The 19137-nt window shown below is 32.5% G+C and overlaps 1 protein-coding gene across 1 annotated transcript; it reads left to right on the top strand.

Annotated features, from left to right (window-relative positions):
- The first annotated feature begins 688 nt into the window (after positions 1-688).
- LOC144963237 (calcium-independent protein kinase C) lies at positions 689-18690 on the top strand. Its single transcript, XM_078897077.1, has 15 exons — positions 689-1221; positions 1585-1648; positions 4870-5032; positions 5546-5580; positions 6160-6242; positions 7236-7365; positions 7807-7940; positions 9324-9402; positions 10340-10512; positions 11011-11184; positions 11815-11969; positions 12532-12670; positions 13393-13581; positions 14048-14197; positions 18381-18690. The coding sequence occupies exons 1-15, from the start codon at positions 856-858 to the stop codon at positions 18558-18560; spliced, it is 2214 nt and encodes a 737-aa protein (XP_078753203.1). The 5' UTR covers positions 689-855; the 3' UTR covers positions 18561-18690.
- The last annotated feature ends 447 nt before the right edge of the window (positions 18691-19137 follow it).

The raw sequence follows: 19137 nt of genomic DNA, 5'->3' as shown, positions 1-19137 counted from the left end.
ATCATCATCATCATCATCATCATCATCATCATCATCATTATCATTGGAAATTATGAACAACTTTATAGTCTATGTATATCATCCACATCATCAAAAACTTGCTAATTGACAACCAGACGATCATTCAATGACAATAATTTTACTTTTGACACGGATATGACAAACCAGACATAATATTGTGTAACACGGGTATTATGCATCTTACTTATGTGGCAGCACACTTGCAAACCAAGACCACCTTTTTCAATACAAAAGCAGTGGCTCGTAACGGTTTCGACTTTTGACTTAACGCGTTTATTATTATTTTTTAAAAGATTTATTTGTTTATTGGAGTGGGTAATGTATTAGGGAATTCAAAATTCTTGGTATTTGAAAAGATTTATAATAGCTATAATTTTTTTAAACAATCTTACTTTTGACATTTAAATTATTTTGTTTTTTTCTGGGGCTCTAGCGATTTTCAGGACGATTAAGATTTTTAAAAAATGCTCCAACCGTCTGGGGTTTTTTAAAATTATATTTTTTAAAAGTTCTTATTTGTTTAAAGTATATTATTAAAATTTCTTGTAAAATCCATCTAAAAACCTATGACAAAATTTGACCCAGGCTTGATGCTTCACGGGTCGAAGATAAGGCTACCAATCACGACGCATGCGCAAAGCCATATTTGCATTTTCCTGACGGCTCTGTGCTGAGAAAATCCATAATACAACTTCCGTGATATCATTGCTGTGAATTCCTCATCTATTGGGATTGAATTGTGTTGCTTTCCAGTGTCTCTCGATGCTTCCTCGTACGGCAGGATTTGGTTAATCATTTGTTGATCATAGGCTTCAGCCCCTTATATCGGACAAGATGTCCGAACGGGGCAAATCAGGATTGTTCAATGGAACGCTAAAACTAAAGGTCTGCGAGGCCACGGATCTGAAACCCACTGATTTCTCAATGAGACTGATGATGGGTTCAACTAAAGAAAAGGCCTCGCAAATGATTGAGCCGTATGTGAACATAGATGTGGATGAATTATTTGTCGCAAAAACAACCACGAAGCCTAAAAGTGTTAAACCGCAGTGGGTGTGGAACGAGGACTTCGAGTCGGAGGTGCACAACGGACAGCATCTCAATTTGACAGTGTTTCACGATGCTGCGATTCCACCGGATGAATTTGTGGCTAATTGTTCAATTCCATTTGACGATGTAAAGGAAAATCATGACATTTGGGTAAGTTTTACATCTAGATTTAGCTATTTGTGCAAGGGAATAAGTGGTCAAATCCACCGATTCGTTTACCATCGCGGCAGCCATTTTTTATCCTCGCTACATCTCGGAATCGGGGCGCTCCATCCGGACATTTTCCTCTAATTCATTCTTTAGCATTGATCATTATAATTTTTCAGTTGCGGTACTTTCTACATTATGATTTACAACCGCAATACTCTTGTTATTTCTTCAGAATACATAACATAAATTTTAATATTTTGGGGGAAAACATTATTTTGTATTGTTTATCATCCACTTGTGGAGTAATCCGCAATTCAGTTGCTACTCCCTAAATCAATTGTTTACCCTTGTCTGTTCTCTCAGATCGATCTGGAACCCAATGGAAAACTGCATATCGTTATCGAGTTTCATGCTTCTGATACAGAAGGTAACCCTTTATGGATCCAATGTAACCCTTTATGGACCCAATGTAACCCATATTTGAAGCCCCCTCTTTAGTATGTCTTGTTTTTTGTTTATAAATGTTTATTTTGGGTGGGAAAATTGTATAGAGAAGGAGAAACGGATGATGACGTCGACGTCACACTTTGATCCTGTATTTATGATAATGAGCATTGAATAAATACAATACCGATGGGACAACAGTTACTGACAAAGCAAGGGTGGGGTTTATAGGGGTAATAAATACGTTTTACAAAATTGGAAAATGAATTTTGAAATACATGAAGACTTTAGAAGAGTAAAATTTGAGGAAGGGGGGCTGAGGGGGAGGGGAGAAGAGGGGATGCACTTCCAGAATATCAAGATCTCGTGTGTTGACGATAGAGATCAATAATTTGTTCTGCCACTGGGTGCCAGTCACCGAAGTCACGATGACATCCATTAACTCATTCAACCCTAACACCGACTATATCCGTAATTTACCTGGGTTACTTTTACCCCATGCCTATTTATTACATTTTTATGAGACATATTATAGGGGTAGTATCAAAGCTAATGTTTTTAATTTTTGCATGTTAATGGTAGTTGAATAAAACTATGTACATGCTCATTTTTAATTTTTTTTTTTTTCCAATTTGAAAAGTAACAAAATTTTCTAGGATTGAGTGAGTTAAGGGCAGCAACTGTCATTATTTTGGAAAATTGATTTGAAAAAATTGAGATGTTTCTCAAAAAGATTAGATTAAACTTAAACTAGAATTTTTGTTAAATTCGATTTTTTGTTTATTTTTTAATTTTAAAGAAGCTTTTACTTGTAACTTGTAACACAATCAACAGTCTGCTTTTTGTTTATAAGAGAATAAAACGATGATGTTGATAATAATTTATTATATGGACAACAGTATTGGTGATATTAATTTTATATCAAGTAAAATGGGTCTTTTTGTTTTTGTTGTGATAATCTTTTGATTTGCTTGATTACAAAAAGAATATTTGCACACTTTTTTTGGCGTTTTATTTTTGTTTGTGTGTATAGTTCGTCTGTTGATTGTCATGTTATGTTGGCATTTGTGTCACAATATGGGTATAGCTATCCAATAGAATCAATGGGAATTACCTATTTGTGTAAATATAAAAGATAATCTCTTTTAATGTGTACACAATATTTGTTGTTTATTTGTTTGTTAAATTTCCAACATCTGATCCCAAATTCCAATTTTCTTCTTCTTCTATTATTTTATTATTATTATTATTATTATTATTATTATTATTATTATTATTATTATTATTATATTATTATTATTATTATTATTATTATTATTATTATTTTATTTTTTATTTTAGAAAGAATAAGGGGTTGTTTCTTCTTCTTCTTTTTTTTCTTCTTTTTCTTCTTCTTCTTCTTCTTCTTTTTTCTTCTTCTTCTTCTTCTTCTTCTTCTTCTTCTTCTTCTTCTTCTTCTTCTTTCTTCTTCTTCTTCTTCTTCTTCTTCTTCTTCTTCTTCTTCTTCTTCTATTATTATTATTGTTATTATTTTTATTATTATTATTATTTATTATTATTAACATAATTTTAATTATTATTATTATTTTAATTTTATTTTTTTCTTTAGAAAGAATAAGGGGTTATTTGATAATTGTTTAGCAGAGTTAATCCTTAACTATTGTGTAGAAAGCAAGTCTTTGAAGAATGAAGAAACATTTAAAAAATAAAATCTCTTGAATTTAAATCAGTCTCTCTGAATGTTACTTAGTTGATCAACTGGATCTTTTCAATAGAGATGTCAAACCAAGTTGAGCAGAGTTATTTGGATATTATCAAGATCTTGATTTTATGGGAAGTTAAGAAGAATGGCATTAGAATGATTTATATTTGAGTCAGGACAACAGTCCTTCTTTTATCTTTACTTGAACGGACATAATGGCAACCATATGTTTTATTGAATGTTTCAATTAAAAATTTTGCAACAATTTACATCTTTTTATTATATTATTATTATATATCATATTATTTATTACAGAAATATTGCCAGAAGGGAGCATTTAAAAAATGTTTATTTGATGGGGGGGGGGGGGGGGGGGGGGTAATTTAAAAAAAACTGAATTGGGAGTGAATAAATTCTCTGACAATTGTTATTGTTGGAATATTGAGGATAGGGGGATTTTTTTTTTTAATTAGTTTTTTTTTGTTTGTTTTTGTTCTGTTTTCTTAATTTTTTTTATGAATTGGGAGTGAATACATTCTGTGACAAGGGTTGATATCGTTCTTGGCAAAAGCCTGTGCTATTTTCTATCACTTTTATGAATGAATGAATAATTGATTCAATTAAAACTGGTCACTTTTCCCAGTGAGCACACTGGGTGGGGTTCCTGATCTCCCATAGTGGGCAAGGAGGCACTTTCACTTACTGTGTCGTCTATCCCCCTATATCTGTTTTCCAACATGCTTTCTGTCTTTGTCTTGGAATGAAATTACTTGGTTTTGTCCTTAGCCGGATACCCTGGCTGGGAGGGAAACAGTCAAATGTATAGTTTGAGTTTTGGGAGATATTTTTTGTCATGTAAATTATCTCTCTGTAATGCACTGTATTATTTTTGTTTTACATGGATTTGTAAACATTTGAGTGCGTTCCTCTGAGTGGGGACCTGTGCTTATGTCAGGATGAGACATTTAGGCGATCTCAAACTAAGTAAACTGATAGTGTGCTCTTGGAATCTACATCTGTTTCCTATTTGAACAATTCCCCTTTGTCTTCCTTTCTCTTGGGTACTTTAATTGTAATTCTATAACTTTTTACTATACCATTTTCTTCCTTTTTACTGGCGCTGATATGACCGAAATGTGTTGCAAGCGCTGTAAAACCCTTAAAAACAAACAAAAACAAGTGATCACCGATCTTGTAATATGTTCAAATTAATCATTTATAATGGTAAGACGAACTAAATTGGATTTACAAAACAATGTCAAAATGGTTCTGACTCAGGAAAGGCGCTATAGAAATATTATTATTATTATTATTATTATTATTATTATTATTATTATTATTATTATTATTATTATTATTATAACTATAACCCTATTTAATTACTTGGCTGTAAATTTAGTATTTTGAATTATAATATTAATTTTTAAATTTATTGAGATTTATGTCAAATGATTTTATATGAGAATATGATTTATTTTTTAACCTGAATATTCCTATGACAGCTGAATCAGCCCCCAAGGAGAAGGTCTTCAAGGAAAAAGAGGGAATGCTCAATCGGCGCCGTGGGGCTATGCGAAGACGCATCCATCAAGTCAATGGACACAAGTTCTTGGCTGTTTACTTTAGGCAGTTTACATTTTGCTCTTTGTGTCGAGACTTTATATGGTACAGTATTTTATGGTATTTTATCTCATTTTTTTTTAAGAAGGAAGGGGGAGTTATTTCTCTTAATTGTATTATATTGGCTTCCTTTCCAAAAAAAAAAAAAAAATATTAGTTCCATTATAATGTGCAGGGACTTTTTTAATTTTTAGATTTTTGTTTCTCATTTCATTTAATACTTGAGATTAATTAGAACTGTTCGATATAAATGCAGATGCTTATATTTTTGTTTACACTTGTTATTAATGGCCTGTTTCTTTGTTTTTTTTTTTTCTTATACAAAAAGATTCAGTTATGATTATAATGTAAAATATTACAATTAATCTAATCTAATATTTGTCATAATATGATATAGAACTTGAGGATTAATTTATGTATTAAAACAATAAAAATTCAGGGCAAATTTTATGATGTTCTTCATTCCATGCTTTATTATTTTTATGTCATGACATTTTATCCTTTCAACTCACCATTATTATTTCTTTGTTTGTTTGTTTGTTTGTTTGTTGTTTACAGGGGTATAATTGGGAAGCAAGGTTATCAATGTCAAGGTAAGCTTATATTCTCATAGGTTAGCTATTCTTGTTTTTGGTTTTTGTTTTATTTCGGTTAAAAAAAAAAAATATTGTTGAGTTTCCAACATCAGATTCGACATTATTTATTTATTACTTTTGATATAATTTTTTATGAAATTGATTTGGCTATGAATTATTATTATTATTATTTAAAAAATTTTTTTTTCACTTAAAATTGATAATTTATATTGTAAAGTGCCCAGAGCTTGTGTTTTACACGAGAATGAATGAGCGCTGTAGTATAAATGTGTATTATTATTATTATTATTATTATTATTATTATTATTATTATTATTATTATTATTATTATTATTATTATTATTATTATTATTATTATTATTATTATTATGAAATAAAGGGGATAACGGTCTCCACCTATGAAAACAATATTGTATTTGCAGTCAAAAAAAAAAATTCATTAGAAAAGTGAGTAAAAAATTACAACCCAAAAACTATTAAATCATTTCACACAATGTTACGGATTACTCATCACTTTTTTGTTTCTCTTGGTTAACTCTGCTACCTTTTTGTAAACGTTCATTTATTTCATTTCAGTGTGTACGTGTGTAGTTCATAAAAGATGCCATCAGCATATCGTGACCCATTGTCCTGGTTCCAAAGATGCCACTACAGATGAGGTAAATAGAATGGATGTTTGATTCGGAGTTGGAGGGGATTCCAAAATCCTGAATTATTCAATGCTTAACTCTGTCCTTACCGATCATTTTCAAATTTTTCCCAAAATGTCAGGGTTACCCAGCAGAAAAATTTAGTTTTTAAACTCAAAAAAGCTCTCAATAAAACAACTTTACGTTCTTCTTATTTAAAACAAAGATCTTTGTGATGTACAAAATAAATCTGAATAAGAAAAATGTATATTGTGTCGTAACAAATGTGACGATTTTGATGTAGGTGGTAAGGAGAGGGTTAATGCTTAATGATATTGTCATAACACAAGTGCCATGAAATGACATTTACATCAAGATATGAACCAAAATTGAAAATGCAACCCCTCTTCCAGGTTTATATTTATATAGGCAGGGGAGGGGGGAGGGGGGGGGGGGAATAAAAGCAAACTGGTTTATCATTTTTAAAACTATTTCTGCACCTTATAAAATCAATAAATAAAAACAAAAGCAGTTTCTAGAAAAGATCATATTGTTTGTCAAATAACAATAAACAACAATGCTATAATAGAACGGTTTCATCAAATAAGTCATTTTATTCCCTTCATCTTTGGAAGACCTTCGGAATCGCCTAAATTTAAATATTCTTAACTCCATATATTAATATTTTTTAAAAATAGAATATAATTATTATTTAACATTTGATTTTTAAAAATCATTGCTCTTTCTTTGTCATCTTAAAAAAAATTTTTTTTCAAATATCTCTACAGCACCACGTTTTCTCTATTGTGCTTGCTCCTGGTTTGAATGCTAAGATAGTGTCCACATACTTAGTGACATCTGAATGAATGATGGGCTCTTTGGTTAAGGTTGTCTTTCTTATTTTTCTTCTTCTTCTTCTTGTTTTTGGCAACAAACACCCACAATGACCTCAAATGAGGTACCATGTTGTACAGACACTCACACTGTGTGGAATTAATGCTTTTCCTATCTTGTGATCCTCAGGTGGCAGGACCCAGATTCAACATTAATGTTCCACACAGATTTAACGTTCATAATTTCCGGAGGCCTACATTTTGTGATCATTGTGGATCTCTACTATATGGGTTGGTGCGGCAAGGGTTACAATGTGACGGTAAGCTTTGTACTCCATGCCTTTTTTACTAACAATTGTACTACTACTACTACTACTACTACTACTACTACTACTACTACTACTACTACTACTACTACTACTACTACTACTACTAATGCTACTAACTACTACTTCTACTACTACTTCTACCTTTCACTGTTTTAAATGACAACTTTATTTTTCCATTTAGATAAAAGCTAATGCCATGAATTAAAAACTTTTAGTGGTGCCAGTATTTTCAACAGCTCTGTTTTTATTAGGAAATTGGTTTAAGAAACATTAATTTCACTTAGATGTATAATGGGCATTTCAATACTGCTTTTAAAAAAAAAAATGAACTTTAAAAGTTAAAAATACATTTTTAGATTTCAGTTGGAGAAACGACCACCGTATATTTCTCCTTATTTTAATACATGTGTAAACAAATCTTCAACATTTCAGCATGTAAGCTCAACATACACAAGCGATGTCTGAAGAATGTAGCAAATAATTGTGGAACTAACACCCGTGACATGGCACAAATTCTCCAGGAGATGGGAATCTCTGGAGACAAACTCCGACCCAAAACAAAGAAGGTTTGTGTTTCTATTCTTTTCCATTTGTGGCACTTCTTCTTTCTGACTTGAGTCTAGATGAATTGCCCCAGTTCGTGTTAGATTTTACACTTTCATTTATTCAACAATAATGATGATGATGATGATGATACTAATAATAATAATAGTAATAATAATAATAATCTTGATGATGATGATGATGATGATGATGATGATGATGATGATGATGATGATGATGATGATGATGATGATGATGATGATGATGATGATGATGATATTTATTATTATATTATTATTAATATTATTACTATTATTATTATTATTATTATTATTATTATTATTATTATTATTATTATTATTATTATTATTATTACTATTATTATTATTATTACTACTATTATTAATATTTTTTTTAATGATTTAAATTATTATTATTAATTATTACTACTACTGTTACTACTACTACTACCACCAGCACTACTGCTACTACTACAACTACTACTTCTATTACTACTTCTACTACTACTATCACCACTACTACTTACTACTCCTAAAATCGTTTTAGTGCCAAAATTAGCCAAAGCTTATTTTGTTTTGAGGAAAACGGTTGAAAAATATTGCTAATGTACGTTAAAGTGACTAAACTGGATGGACTGAACTCCACTACATCATTTTAAATACATTTGAAAGTGAATTCATATAACTGTTGATGGAAATCATACATTTTTAATTGATTTCAATTTTTTTTTTCTTTTCTGTTCTTAACTGGTAGCAAGCAAGCCTTTTGATGTGTGAGACTTTAAACATGTTGAAAATATAGACATATATACAGGCCTAGTACTACGAAAAATTTGTAGAAATGAATTTTGGCTACAGCTACAGCTACATTCGATTCTTTGGCTCAATAAATCTTGTTGGAAAGGAAAATTTAGTTCCTTTTTCCTTTTTTAAGGAATTTGGAGCATTTTTTAATCATGCTGAGAGCAAATAATTTATTTCTAAAGCTATTGATAGTGACTTTTTTTTTTTTTCCCCTTGAAAACTACGACTTTGAAATTTCAAGTAGGCAGATCTTTATATATTTGATTAAACCTTAATGAAACACTTTTATTTAGAATATTCTAGACCCTTCCCATTTAGGTCTGGTTGTTTTATTTCTACTGTATGATGACACTTTCTGGCAGTTACACATTTAATCCAAATATAGATAGATTAATAAACAGATCTGCATAGTGCTACGAAATATTTGTAGAAATACGAATTTTTGGCTCCAGTTACATAACTGCATACACCTCTTTGACTCAATCTTGTCAATAAAAGACTTTCAACTTGTCACAGATTGTTTGTTAAACATGAGATTTCTTGAAGTTATTCTCTACTTTTCATTCTTTCTTTTCCTTACAGCTTTCTATCAGTGAGTCGCCAAATAAGATGTCACCCATGCAAGGAAGATCATTTTCATCCCCTATCCCTGTGATTCAAGGTAATTATCCTTTGCTCAGATTTTCTCGTATATTCTTAAATTTATTAGATAAAAGTAGCATTACACAAGTTTAGTCACAGAAAAACATATGGCTGTTTACACTCCCTCATGTTTGCATGAATACACAGTTTGAGTAGTTTGGAGAGAAAATCTACCATAGACAAAATGAGTGGCGAATGTATTGTTCTTGGATTCTTCTATGTCTGCTCATTAATTTAAACAAATGCCTAAATAACACCGGCCTAGTACTACAAAATTTTTGTAGAAATACAATTTTTTTGGCTCCAAAATGCTACAGAACAACATTCGCTTCTTTGACTCAATAAATCTTGTTGACAAGGAAGGTTTAGTTCCTTAGAGACGATATTCAGGACGTTGGAGCATTTTTGGATCATGCTAAAGGCAAATTGTTTATTTCTAAGCTATATACAGTTAATGTTTCTATTTTTCCCATGGAATCTATGAATTTTTGAAATTTCAAGTAGGCAGCTTTGGTAAATGATCTTTTATAAAGTTAATACAAAAAGCATAATATTTATTTTTGTTGAATTGTGGATGTTGATTTTAACGTTTCAATAGTATGTTCATAATTTAGAGTCTTGGTCTAAATAGGAGCAGAGGAAAAAAAAATAAAGCATTACTTCTGTTTGTAGAACGAATTCGACAAATTATCTTTCAAAATAGTAGCAGATGGCTTCACCTCCAAATTTATTTCGTCTTTCAAAATTGAACGTTTAAATTAACTGATTGGTTTTCCTTCTCCAAAATAGTAGCAGATGGCTACACCTCCAAATTTATTTCGTCTTTCAAAATTGAACGTTTAAATTAACTGATTGGTTTTCCTTCTCCAAAATAGTAGCAGATGGCTACACCTCCAAATTTATTTCGTCTTTCAAAATTGAACGTTTAAATTAACTGATTGGTTTTCTTTCCCCAGATGAAGGCCAGCCAGGAGAGTCAGGTTACTTAGGAGATAATTTAGCTGCTGGCAATGACAGTCAGGGTTCCAGGGCCCGGAGTCCTTCAGGTGACAGGAATCGCTCTCATTGTCGTATTGGTCTCAATGACTTTAATTTCCTCAAAGTTTTAGGAAAAGGCAGTTTTGGAAAGGTAAATAAGATTGTATTGTTTACTCTTGTTGCTATATTGTGTGTGTGTTTTAATTTATTGATTAGGCGACATTGTAACTCTTGTCCAAACTGGGGTATACAATAAGTAGTCATTCAAAGGTTGTTTTTTCCAGCCAAATTTGCTAAAATTCATATTTATTCATCCAGGTTTAGATTAAAAAAAAATAATATTGGAGGAAAATTTGTTTTAAAAAATAAATGTTTTTCTAAAGAGAGATAGATAAATTTCATTTTATCAACATTGCCTCTGTTTGAAAGAAAAGACTGCGTCAGTTTTAAATCATTTAATGACAGTTTATAGTAATAATGATGAGAATTGTGCATTTTGAGTTGTCACAGAATTATTTTTTCTCTTAAAATTTGGATTAGTTTTTACCTAAAATTTATTGCCTGGTTAATAGGTCTGACTACCCTCTTTTTAATCAAAATGGTCTATTTCCGATTTTATATTTATCTGCCCATACATTTCCTTTTCAAGGTGATGCTTGCAGAGAAGAAAGGTACGGAAGAAGTATATGCCATCAAAGTGTTAAAAAAAGACGTCATTATCCAAGATGATGATGTGGAATGCACCATGACTGAAAAGAGAATCCTGGCGTTGTCTGCCAAGCACCCTTTCCTTACAGCTTTGCACTCATCTTTTCAGACAAAGGTAAGACTGAAGACATGATGGTCATTTAGTTATTTCCTCTTTGCTCTTTTGGCATTTGTTATACTAATTTCTATTTTGTTTTAAAGGTAGATTAGACTCGTATTTCATATGTATAATTTGGTTTGAGAAGATTGGAAACTTAATAGGAGGAAAGTTTGCAGTCAGCAAGACTGATCTATACCTGAATTTTGTTTTTTTCATAGAAGACAAAAGTGCTGTAATCCGCAAAAACCAATATAACTATATAATCAGTATAAAAGATATTTTAATCCCTTTTGGGGTCAGAGGTCAATTTTGAGTTTATCAGTGCATTATGTTCTGAAATTATTTATCTATAAACCCTGAAATCATTAACGCGTTTTCTTAATTTCCATCTCCCAGTATTTTGTTAACATCCTACATTGAAACTACTCAAAATTATTTTAAACTTCAGTATTGATTATAATCAAAAGAATAAGTAAATTTTCCAAATCATATTAATGTCATCAAAGACATAAATTAAATAATAGCTCGAAGAAGCTGATTTTTATTGCAAGACAAACAGCAAGTAGCTTTATTTCTCACATTAGCATTTGAGAGCCCACACATTAGATCAGCTAAAATATACATCACTCTCTTTGTCTTCAACAGGAGAGATTATTTTTTGTCATGGAGTATGTGAATGGTGGAGATCTCATGTTCCAAATACAACGTGCACGCAAGTTTGATGAACCTCGGGCAAGGTTTTATGCAGCTGAGGTGACGTTAGCCCTTATGTTTCTTCACCGGCATGGAATTATATACAGGTATGTGAAGTTCATTGTGCAACTCATGGGTGCCAGTTCTCCAGCATATGCTGAATTTCTGGTTTCGTGATATGGTTAACTTGAAAATATCTGGTTAAAAATATTCTAGGCATTACTGATAAAGAAAACCAAAAACAATTTCTATTCATTGATTGATCGCTCCCAGTAAAATGTAGCAAAAATTACCCTGTCACCTTTTTGTTGTTGTATGGAAGCAAATTCAGAATACTGCCAGCATGAAGACGTTGCTGGGTGACGTGACATCAGACTATTGAATCCAATTCTTTGCAATAAACTAGAATTTTATCTAAAGGGTAGCAAGCAATAATTGCTATTGTCTGTTTAATGATATAAATACTGAGATAAACTCGAGCTTCATAGGCCTTATGGCTTTGAAGGACTACATTGATGCTAAAATGAAGAACAATATGGAATATAGTTACTTTGGTTTTGCTTTTTTAAAATACTTTTTTTATTTTTCAATTTGAAATATTATAACCATAGTTTCATAGTGTAACAATGTCAACACTTTTAATATTTTTATTTTATTTTTGGTTTTCAGAGATTTGAAATTAGACAATATTTTACTGGATGCAGAGGGACATTGTAAGATTGCAGACTTTGGTATGTGTAAAGAAGGTATGACTGAAAACAAACTGACGCAGACGTTTTGTGGTACGCCTGATTACATAGCACCAGAGGTAATTGTCCTGGTTTCATCTATTAGGATTATTTTTAACTTTTAGCATATGTGTCCCACCCTCTTGCAAGGTTGCCAATTTTCCGCATATTTACGAAATTCAGTTTGTTATAAACCCTCAGTATATTTTCCAATCACCTGCTAAATGGGGGAAAAACTAAGTACATTATGCCTGTTTACTGGAGTTCAGAACTCAGAAAGGGGCAGGTCGATGTGTTTGCGTAAAAGTTCGGTAAAATTTTTGCCTCCTGAATTGGCAACCCTGCTCTCATTCTAATAAATTGTCACCTTGAACCGCATCACGAAAGTTGAATTCACCGTCAGAACTATTGAAATTTTCAGAAGTATATTTTTATTGACAATAAAGGATGTAGTTTCTAAACTTTTGCTTTGTGTTTTTGGTGATACTAAACTGCTAGCTGGTAGTGGTCTTTGACCTCCTATGGTGGGCAGGAGGTCACTCTGTGTCTTCTATCCCCCTATATCTGTTTTCCGAGTCCCTTTCTCATTATTATTATTATTATTATTATTATTATTATTATTATTATTATTATTATTATTATTATTATTATTATTATTATTATTATTATTATTATTATTATTATTATTATCACTATTACTATTATTATTATTATTATTATTATTATTATTATTATTATATTATTTTATTATTATTATTATTATTTTATTGTATTATTGACATTATTCTATATATTTCCCCAGATTCTACAAGAGTTGGAGTACGATGCCAGTGTTGACTGGTGGGCATTAGGTGTTTTGATGTATGAGATGATGGCAGGGCAGCCCCCGTTTGAGGCTGACAATGAAGATGACTTATTTGAATCCATTCTCCATGATGATGTCCTCTACCCTGTGTGGTTAAGTAAAGAGGCTGTCTCTATACTCAAAGGGGTGAGTTTAAATCTTTTTTTTATGACGAAGAAAAGTAGTACTCAGACCTGTAACCTGTACAGTGTAAACAGGCTGTCTCTATACTCACAGGAGTGAGTCGAGAGCTTTTTACAATCAAAGAAAAGTATATTTGTATGACTCTCGCCTTCGGATTGGAAGGTCCTGGGTTCGAGACCCGCTCTTAGAGGTGCGTATTTGAGTCCCTGGAAAAGGCTCTTACTCACATTCTCTCATCCTTCTCGGATCTAAAGTGAGTACCTGACTGTTAACAATTGTCTCTTTCCAAAAGATTGTAATATCGCCTAACAGGCGTCATGTCTCATCTCATCCTACATGTTACGTTTTGCTGTTGGCTAGGGACCCCTTGTAAAGCACTTTGAGCACGTTTAGTGGATATTGCGCTATATAAATGCTCGTTTTTTTTGTTTAAAAAAAAAAATTATACATTGATTCATTTTGTTTCCAGTTCATGACCAAGAACCCATCCAAGCGACTCGGCTGTGTTACTACCCAAGGTTGCGAGAAAGCAATCCTTGTTCATCCATTTTTTCATGATAAAATAGATTGGGAAGCTTTAGAGCAACGCAAAGTCAGACCTCCTTTCAAGCCAAAAATTGTAAGTGTATCTTTGCAACACTTTCTACCCTTTTTCTATGAGTTTTAGGCTGACTTGTCAACCAGTATGATTTATCATTTTTGAATACGGTTTGAGGTCCCAAATATGATATTATGGGAATGTTGACTGAACTATACTATATGCAAAAATGTCGGGATTTGAAACAGAGGGAGAGGGGAGGGGGGGGGGGGGAATAATAGTGGAAGAGTTAAAATGTGTGTTGTTAGATATGGATGATTGCCAAAGGAATTGCATGGTTTTCTTCTCCTCCACCAGCTCAATGAGTCTCAGTGAATATTAAGTTTGGAATTTGGATAATATGCCGATGTTGAAAATATGATTTTTTAGGGGTTAATTATGATAATATCAGCTAAATATGATACTGGCGCTGACATTATGACCTAAATGTGTCGCATGCGCCGTAAAACCTTTATTTAAAAAAACAACAACAAAACAATCACATAAATTGTCCTCCTGCCAATAATAAAATTGAATTGAACGATAAAGTCAGAAATAGAGGTGGGTCTAGATTTATTACCTATTGTATTACCATTTAAAACTGATTTGGTTGTCAGGTGAAGAAGGGTTTGAGCCTGAAACTGTCATTTTGCACAACGTTATTATGATAGGGGGAGGGGGGGGGCGCGAAGTGGCAGAGTTGTTAAGGCATTTCACTGTGACCCGGAAGGTCCGGGTTCGGTCCTGCTTCAGGCACTTTGTTTTTTTTGGGGCAGGATTATTAGCCCCAATTTGCTCACTTTGGACAACAATGGGTGATTCCTGTTGACCAAGGCATCTTGTCTGATGAATTATCTATATTCTTTCATGGAATGTCAAGGTGATGATATTGTGGTGGAAGGGCATAATTTTTTCTTTTTTATATTAATAATAATGTATCTCATATTTACATTAATAGTGGAAGAGTTAAAATGTGTTATTAGATATGGATGATTGCCAAAGGAATTACATGGTTTTCTTCTCCTCCACCAGCTCGATGAGTCTCAGTGAATATTAAGTTTGGAATTTGGATAATATGCCGATGTTGAAAATATGAGTTTTTAGGGGTTAATTATGAGAATATCAGCCTAAATATGATACTGGCGCTGACATTATGACCTAAATGTGTCGCATGCGCCGTAAAACCTTTATTTAAAAAAACAACAACAAAACAATCACATAAATTGTCCTCCTGCCAATAATAAACATTGAATTGAACGATAAAGTCAGAAATAGAGGTGGGTCTAGATTTATTACCTATTGTATTACCATTTAAAACTGATTTGGTTGTCAGGTGAAGAAGGGTTTGAGCCTGAAACTGTCATTTTGCACAACGTATTAATGATAGGGGGAGGGGGGGGGGCGCGAAGTGGCAGAGTTGTTAAGGCATTTCACTGTGACCCGGAAGGTCCCGGGTTCCGGTCCTGCTTCAGGCACTTTGTTTTTTTTGGGGCAGGATTATTAGCCCCCAATTTGCTCACTTTGGACAACATGGGTGATTCCTGTTGACCAAGGCATCTTGTCTGATGAATTATCTATATTCTTTCATGGAATGTCAAGGTGATGATATTGTGGTGGAAGGGCATATTTTTTTTTTTTAATATTAATAATAATGTATCTCATATTTACATTAATAGTGGAAGAGTTAAAATGTGTTATTAGATATGGATGATTGCCAAAGGAATTACATGGTTTTCTTCTCCTCCACCAGCTCGATGAGTCTCAGTGAATATTAAGTTTGGAATTTGGATAATATGCCGATGTTGAAAATATGAGTTTTTAGGGGTTAATTATGAGAATATCAGCCTAAATATGATACTGGCGCTGACATTATGACCTAAATGTGTCGCATGCGCCGTAAAACCTTTATTTAAAAAACAACAACAAAACAATCACATAAATTGTCCTCCTGCCAATGATAAACTTTGAATTGAACGATAAAGTCAGAAATAGAGGTGGGTCTAGATTTATTACCTATTGTATTACCATTTAAAACTGATTTGGTTGTCAGGTGAAGAAGGGTTTGAGCCTGAAACTGTCATTTTGCACAACGTATTAATGATAGGGGGGAGGGGGGGGGGGGGGCGAAGTGGCAGAGTTGTTAAGGCATTTCACTGTGACCGGAAGGTCCCGGGTTCGGGTCCTGCTTCAGGCACTTTGTTTTTTTTGGGGCAGGATTATTAGCCCCCAATTTGCTCACTTTGGACAACTATTGTGATTCCTGTTGACCAAGGCAATCTTGTCTGATGAATTATCTTATTCTTTCATGGGAATGTTAGGTGATGATATTTGTGGTTGGAAGGCATAATTTTTTCTTTTTTATATTAATAATAATGTATCTCATATTTACATAGCACCAATGTCTCATTCAATTTGAGCTCTAGCTAGGTGTTTCTGTTTTGAAGGTGTTAAAAATATATTACATAAAATATACATATTCAGAATGCCAACTATCACTAAAATAGGTGTTTTTTATTTATTTGATTACAAATAATTTTTTTGGCGTTATAGCCATGTATTGGACACTGTGTCGTGACAGGCATTTCTGATGAATACTATATTCTTCTGAATTCAGGTATGATATGTGGTGGAGGATTTTTTATATATAAGTCCTTCATGAATGATATTTGAGCTCTCTAGTTTGTTTGAAGTGTTAAATTATTATAAAATTACATATTCAATGCAACTATACACCAAAGGTATTTTATGCTTTTAATTTGTTTCATCATTACATTGAGCTCAGGTAGTCAGTGTTGTAGCTTTTTTTTGGCAATTATTAGCCCAATTTGTCATCTGGCACATGTGATCTGTGAAGCATTTTTTATTTCTAATCTCGTATTATTGAAAGGGAAGAAAGTTTTATTTTCATCATCCAGTTCCAGCTTATTTTGTTTTCTGAATCCTAAACCAGTACAGCTTTTTTTGGGCAGAAGTAGCCTTTACCAAATTTATTGTGGAGAGGAATCTTCCAATAGGCGGGTGGTTGGATGGGAGCATACTTGAATCATTAACTAGTGATTCGCATGGGTGTACGACGATCCCGATAGTGATGTCGTTTCTTCTTCTCTTTACTAACCTATCCTGCTTCTTTGGTTTGTGATTGTATTTTTGACAGGGGATATTTTTTTTTTTCTGTAAATCTCCTGCCTGTTTGTTCTTGGTTATTTATAATTTAGCTTATGATATCTTTAGGTTATGATTTTGATTTACATTTGTACTATTTTTGTTAGATTGCTTGTTTTTTTGTTTCAGCGGTCTCTCATATAACCTCAATTGTGTTGGAAGAGACCTAAAGCAACAAACAAAAAAAAAAATAAAAAATCTTCCAATAGTGAATGAAGATGATTGTGCTGATATGTAATGTTTATGAATAATGCCTTTGTTTTGAACAATTACGCCTTCTCCTTCAAAATGACACTGGGTGGGATTCCAGACCTCCCATAGTGGGCAGGGATGTACTAACTGTGTCTTCTACCCCCAATATCTGTTTTCCAACATGCTTTCTGTCTTTGTCTTGGAATGAGATTACTTGGTTTTGTCCTGGCCCTTGCTGGGAGGGAAACAGTCAAATGTATAGTTAGTTTTGGGAGATGATTTTTTTTTCCATATAAATTATCTTTCTGTTATGCACTATATTATTTTTCCTTTTACATATGTATGATTTGAAAACAATTGAGTGTGTTCCTTTTGGCGGGGACCTGTGCTTATGTCTGGATGAGACATTTAGTGATATCAAACTAAGTACACTGATAGTGTGCTCTTGGAACCTACATCTGTTCTCTATTTGAACCAATTCCCCTTTCTCTGCCTTATTCTTGGATGCTTAAATTGTAATTCTAAAACTTTTGACTATCCCATTTTCTTCCTTTTTACTGGCACTGATATGACCTAAATGTGTTGCAAGCGCCGTAAAACCCTTAAAAACAAACTTCAAAATGACACATTTTTTTACATTAAAAATTTCACCTTTTCTTCAGTTGGGGTTGGCAGCACTGAATATCTTTTTGTCAACACAAGTGATTGTATTCTGTTCTCATTTATAATAATAATAATAATAATAATAATAATAGACTCTTTTAGAGCGCACTGTATCCTCACCAATGAGGCTCTTGGCGGTTACTCGGTTGATAGCTTTTCTAATGATGATACATCTTCCATTTTCTCCCAACTCTCAACCCCCTTTCAGAAAAACAAGACTGATGCTAATAATTTTGATCGGGACTTTACATCGGAGGAGCCGGTCTTGACCCCGATGGACCCCAATGTGATCAAGGCCATCAACCAAGAGGAATTCCAAGGGTTCTCCTTCACCAATCCCGAGTATGGCAAGTTGGAAATGGAAGCGGCGTGTGGTCAGACTCTGTAATGTGACGAGTGCTATAGTCAGAGGAGGAATCCCATCCATCATCAATGGTTTTTATAAAAATCTTATTGTTATTGTTATTATTATTATTATTATTATTATTATTATTATTATTATTATTATTATTATTATTATTATTATTATTATTATTTTTATTTTTATTTTTATTATTAGATTATTATTATTATTATTATTATTATTATTATTATTATTATTATTATTATTATTATTATTATTATTATTATTAATATTATTTTTACCATTCTTCTTATGATTTCTGCCTCTTAACAATTTCTAGATGAAAAGAAACGAAATTCTTAGTAGCCAATACGTACTTCCTTTATTAGCCATAGATAACGAGGGATTCACGTCTTCTGGACCATTGTTAGCTTTTCATCATCATCTTTCACTAATACTATTCTTCTTCTTCTTCTTCTTCTTTTTCTTCTTCTTCTTCTTCTTTTTCTTCTTCTTCTTCTTCTTCTTCTTCTTCTTCTTCTTCTTCTTCTTCTTCTTCTTCTTCTTCTTCTTCTTCTTCTTCTTCTTCTTCTTCTTCTTCTTCTTCTTCTTCTTCTCCTCC

Source organism: Berghia stephanieae, chromosome 1 (assembly GCF_034508935.2).
Source record: "Berghia stephanieae isolate SIO BIC M18660-M18661 chromosome 1, UCSD_Bste_1.3, whole genome shotgun sequence".
NCBI lineage: Eukaryota > Metazoa > Mollusca > Gastropoda > Nudibranchia > Aeolidiidae > Berghia > Berghia stephanieae.
Note: the sequence above shows the minus strand (reverse complement) of the source record. Positions and strands in the feature narration are given on the sequence as shown.

Excerpts from the sequence above, each read along its gene's own strand:
- LOC144963237 (XM_078897077.1), top strand. The coding sequence starts at position 856 with ATGTCCGAACGGGGCAAATCAGGATTGTTCAATGGAACGCTAAAACTA. Across the intron at positions 1,222-1,584 it reads AGGAAAATCATGACATTTGG|ATCGATCTGGAACCCAATGG; the intron begins GTAAGTTTTACA and ends CTGTTCTCTCAG. Across the intron at positions 12,671-13,392 it reads CTGATTACATAGCACCAGAG|ATTCTACAAGAGTTGGAGTA; the intron begins GTAATTGTCCTG and ends ATATTTCCCCAG.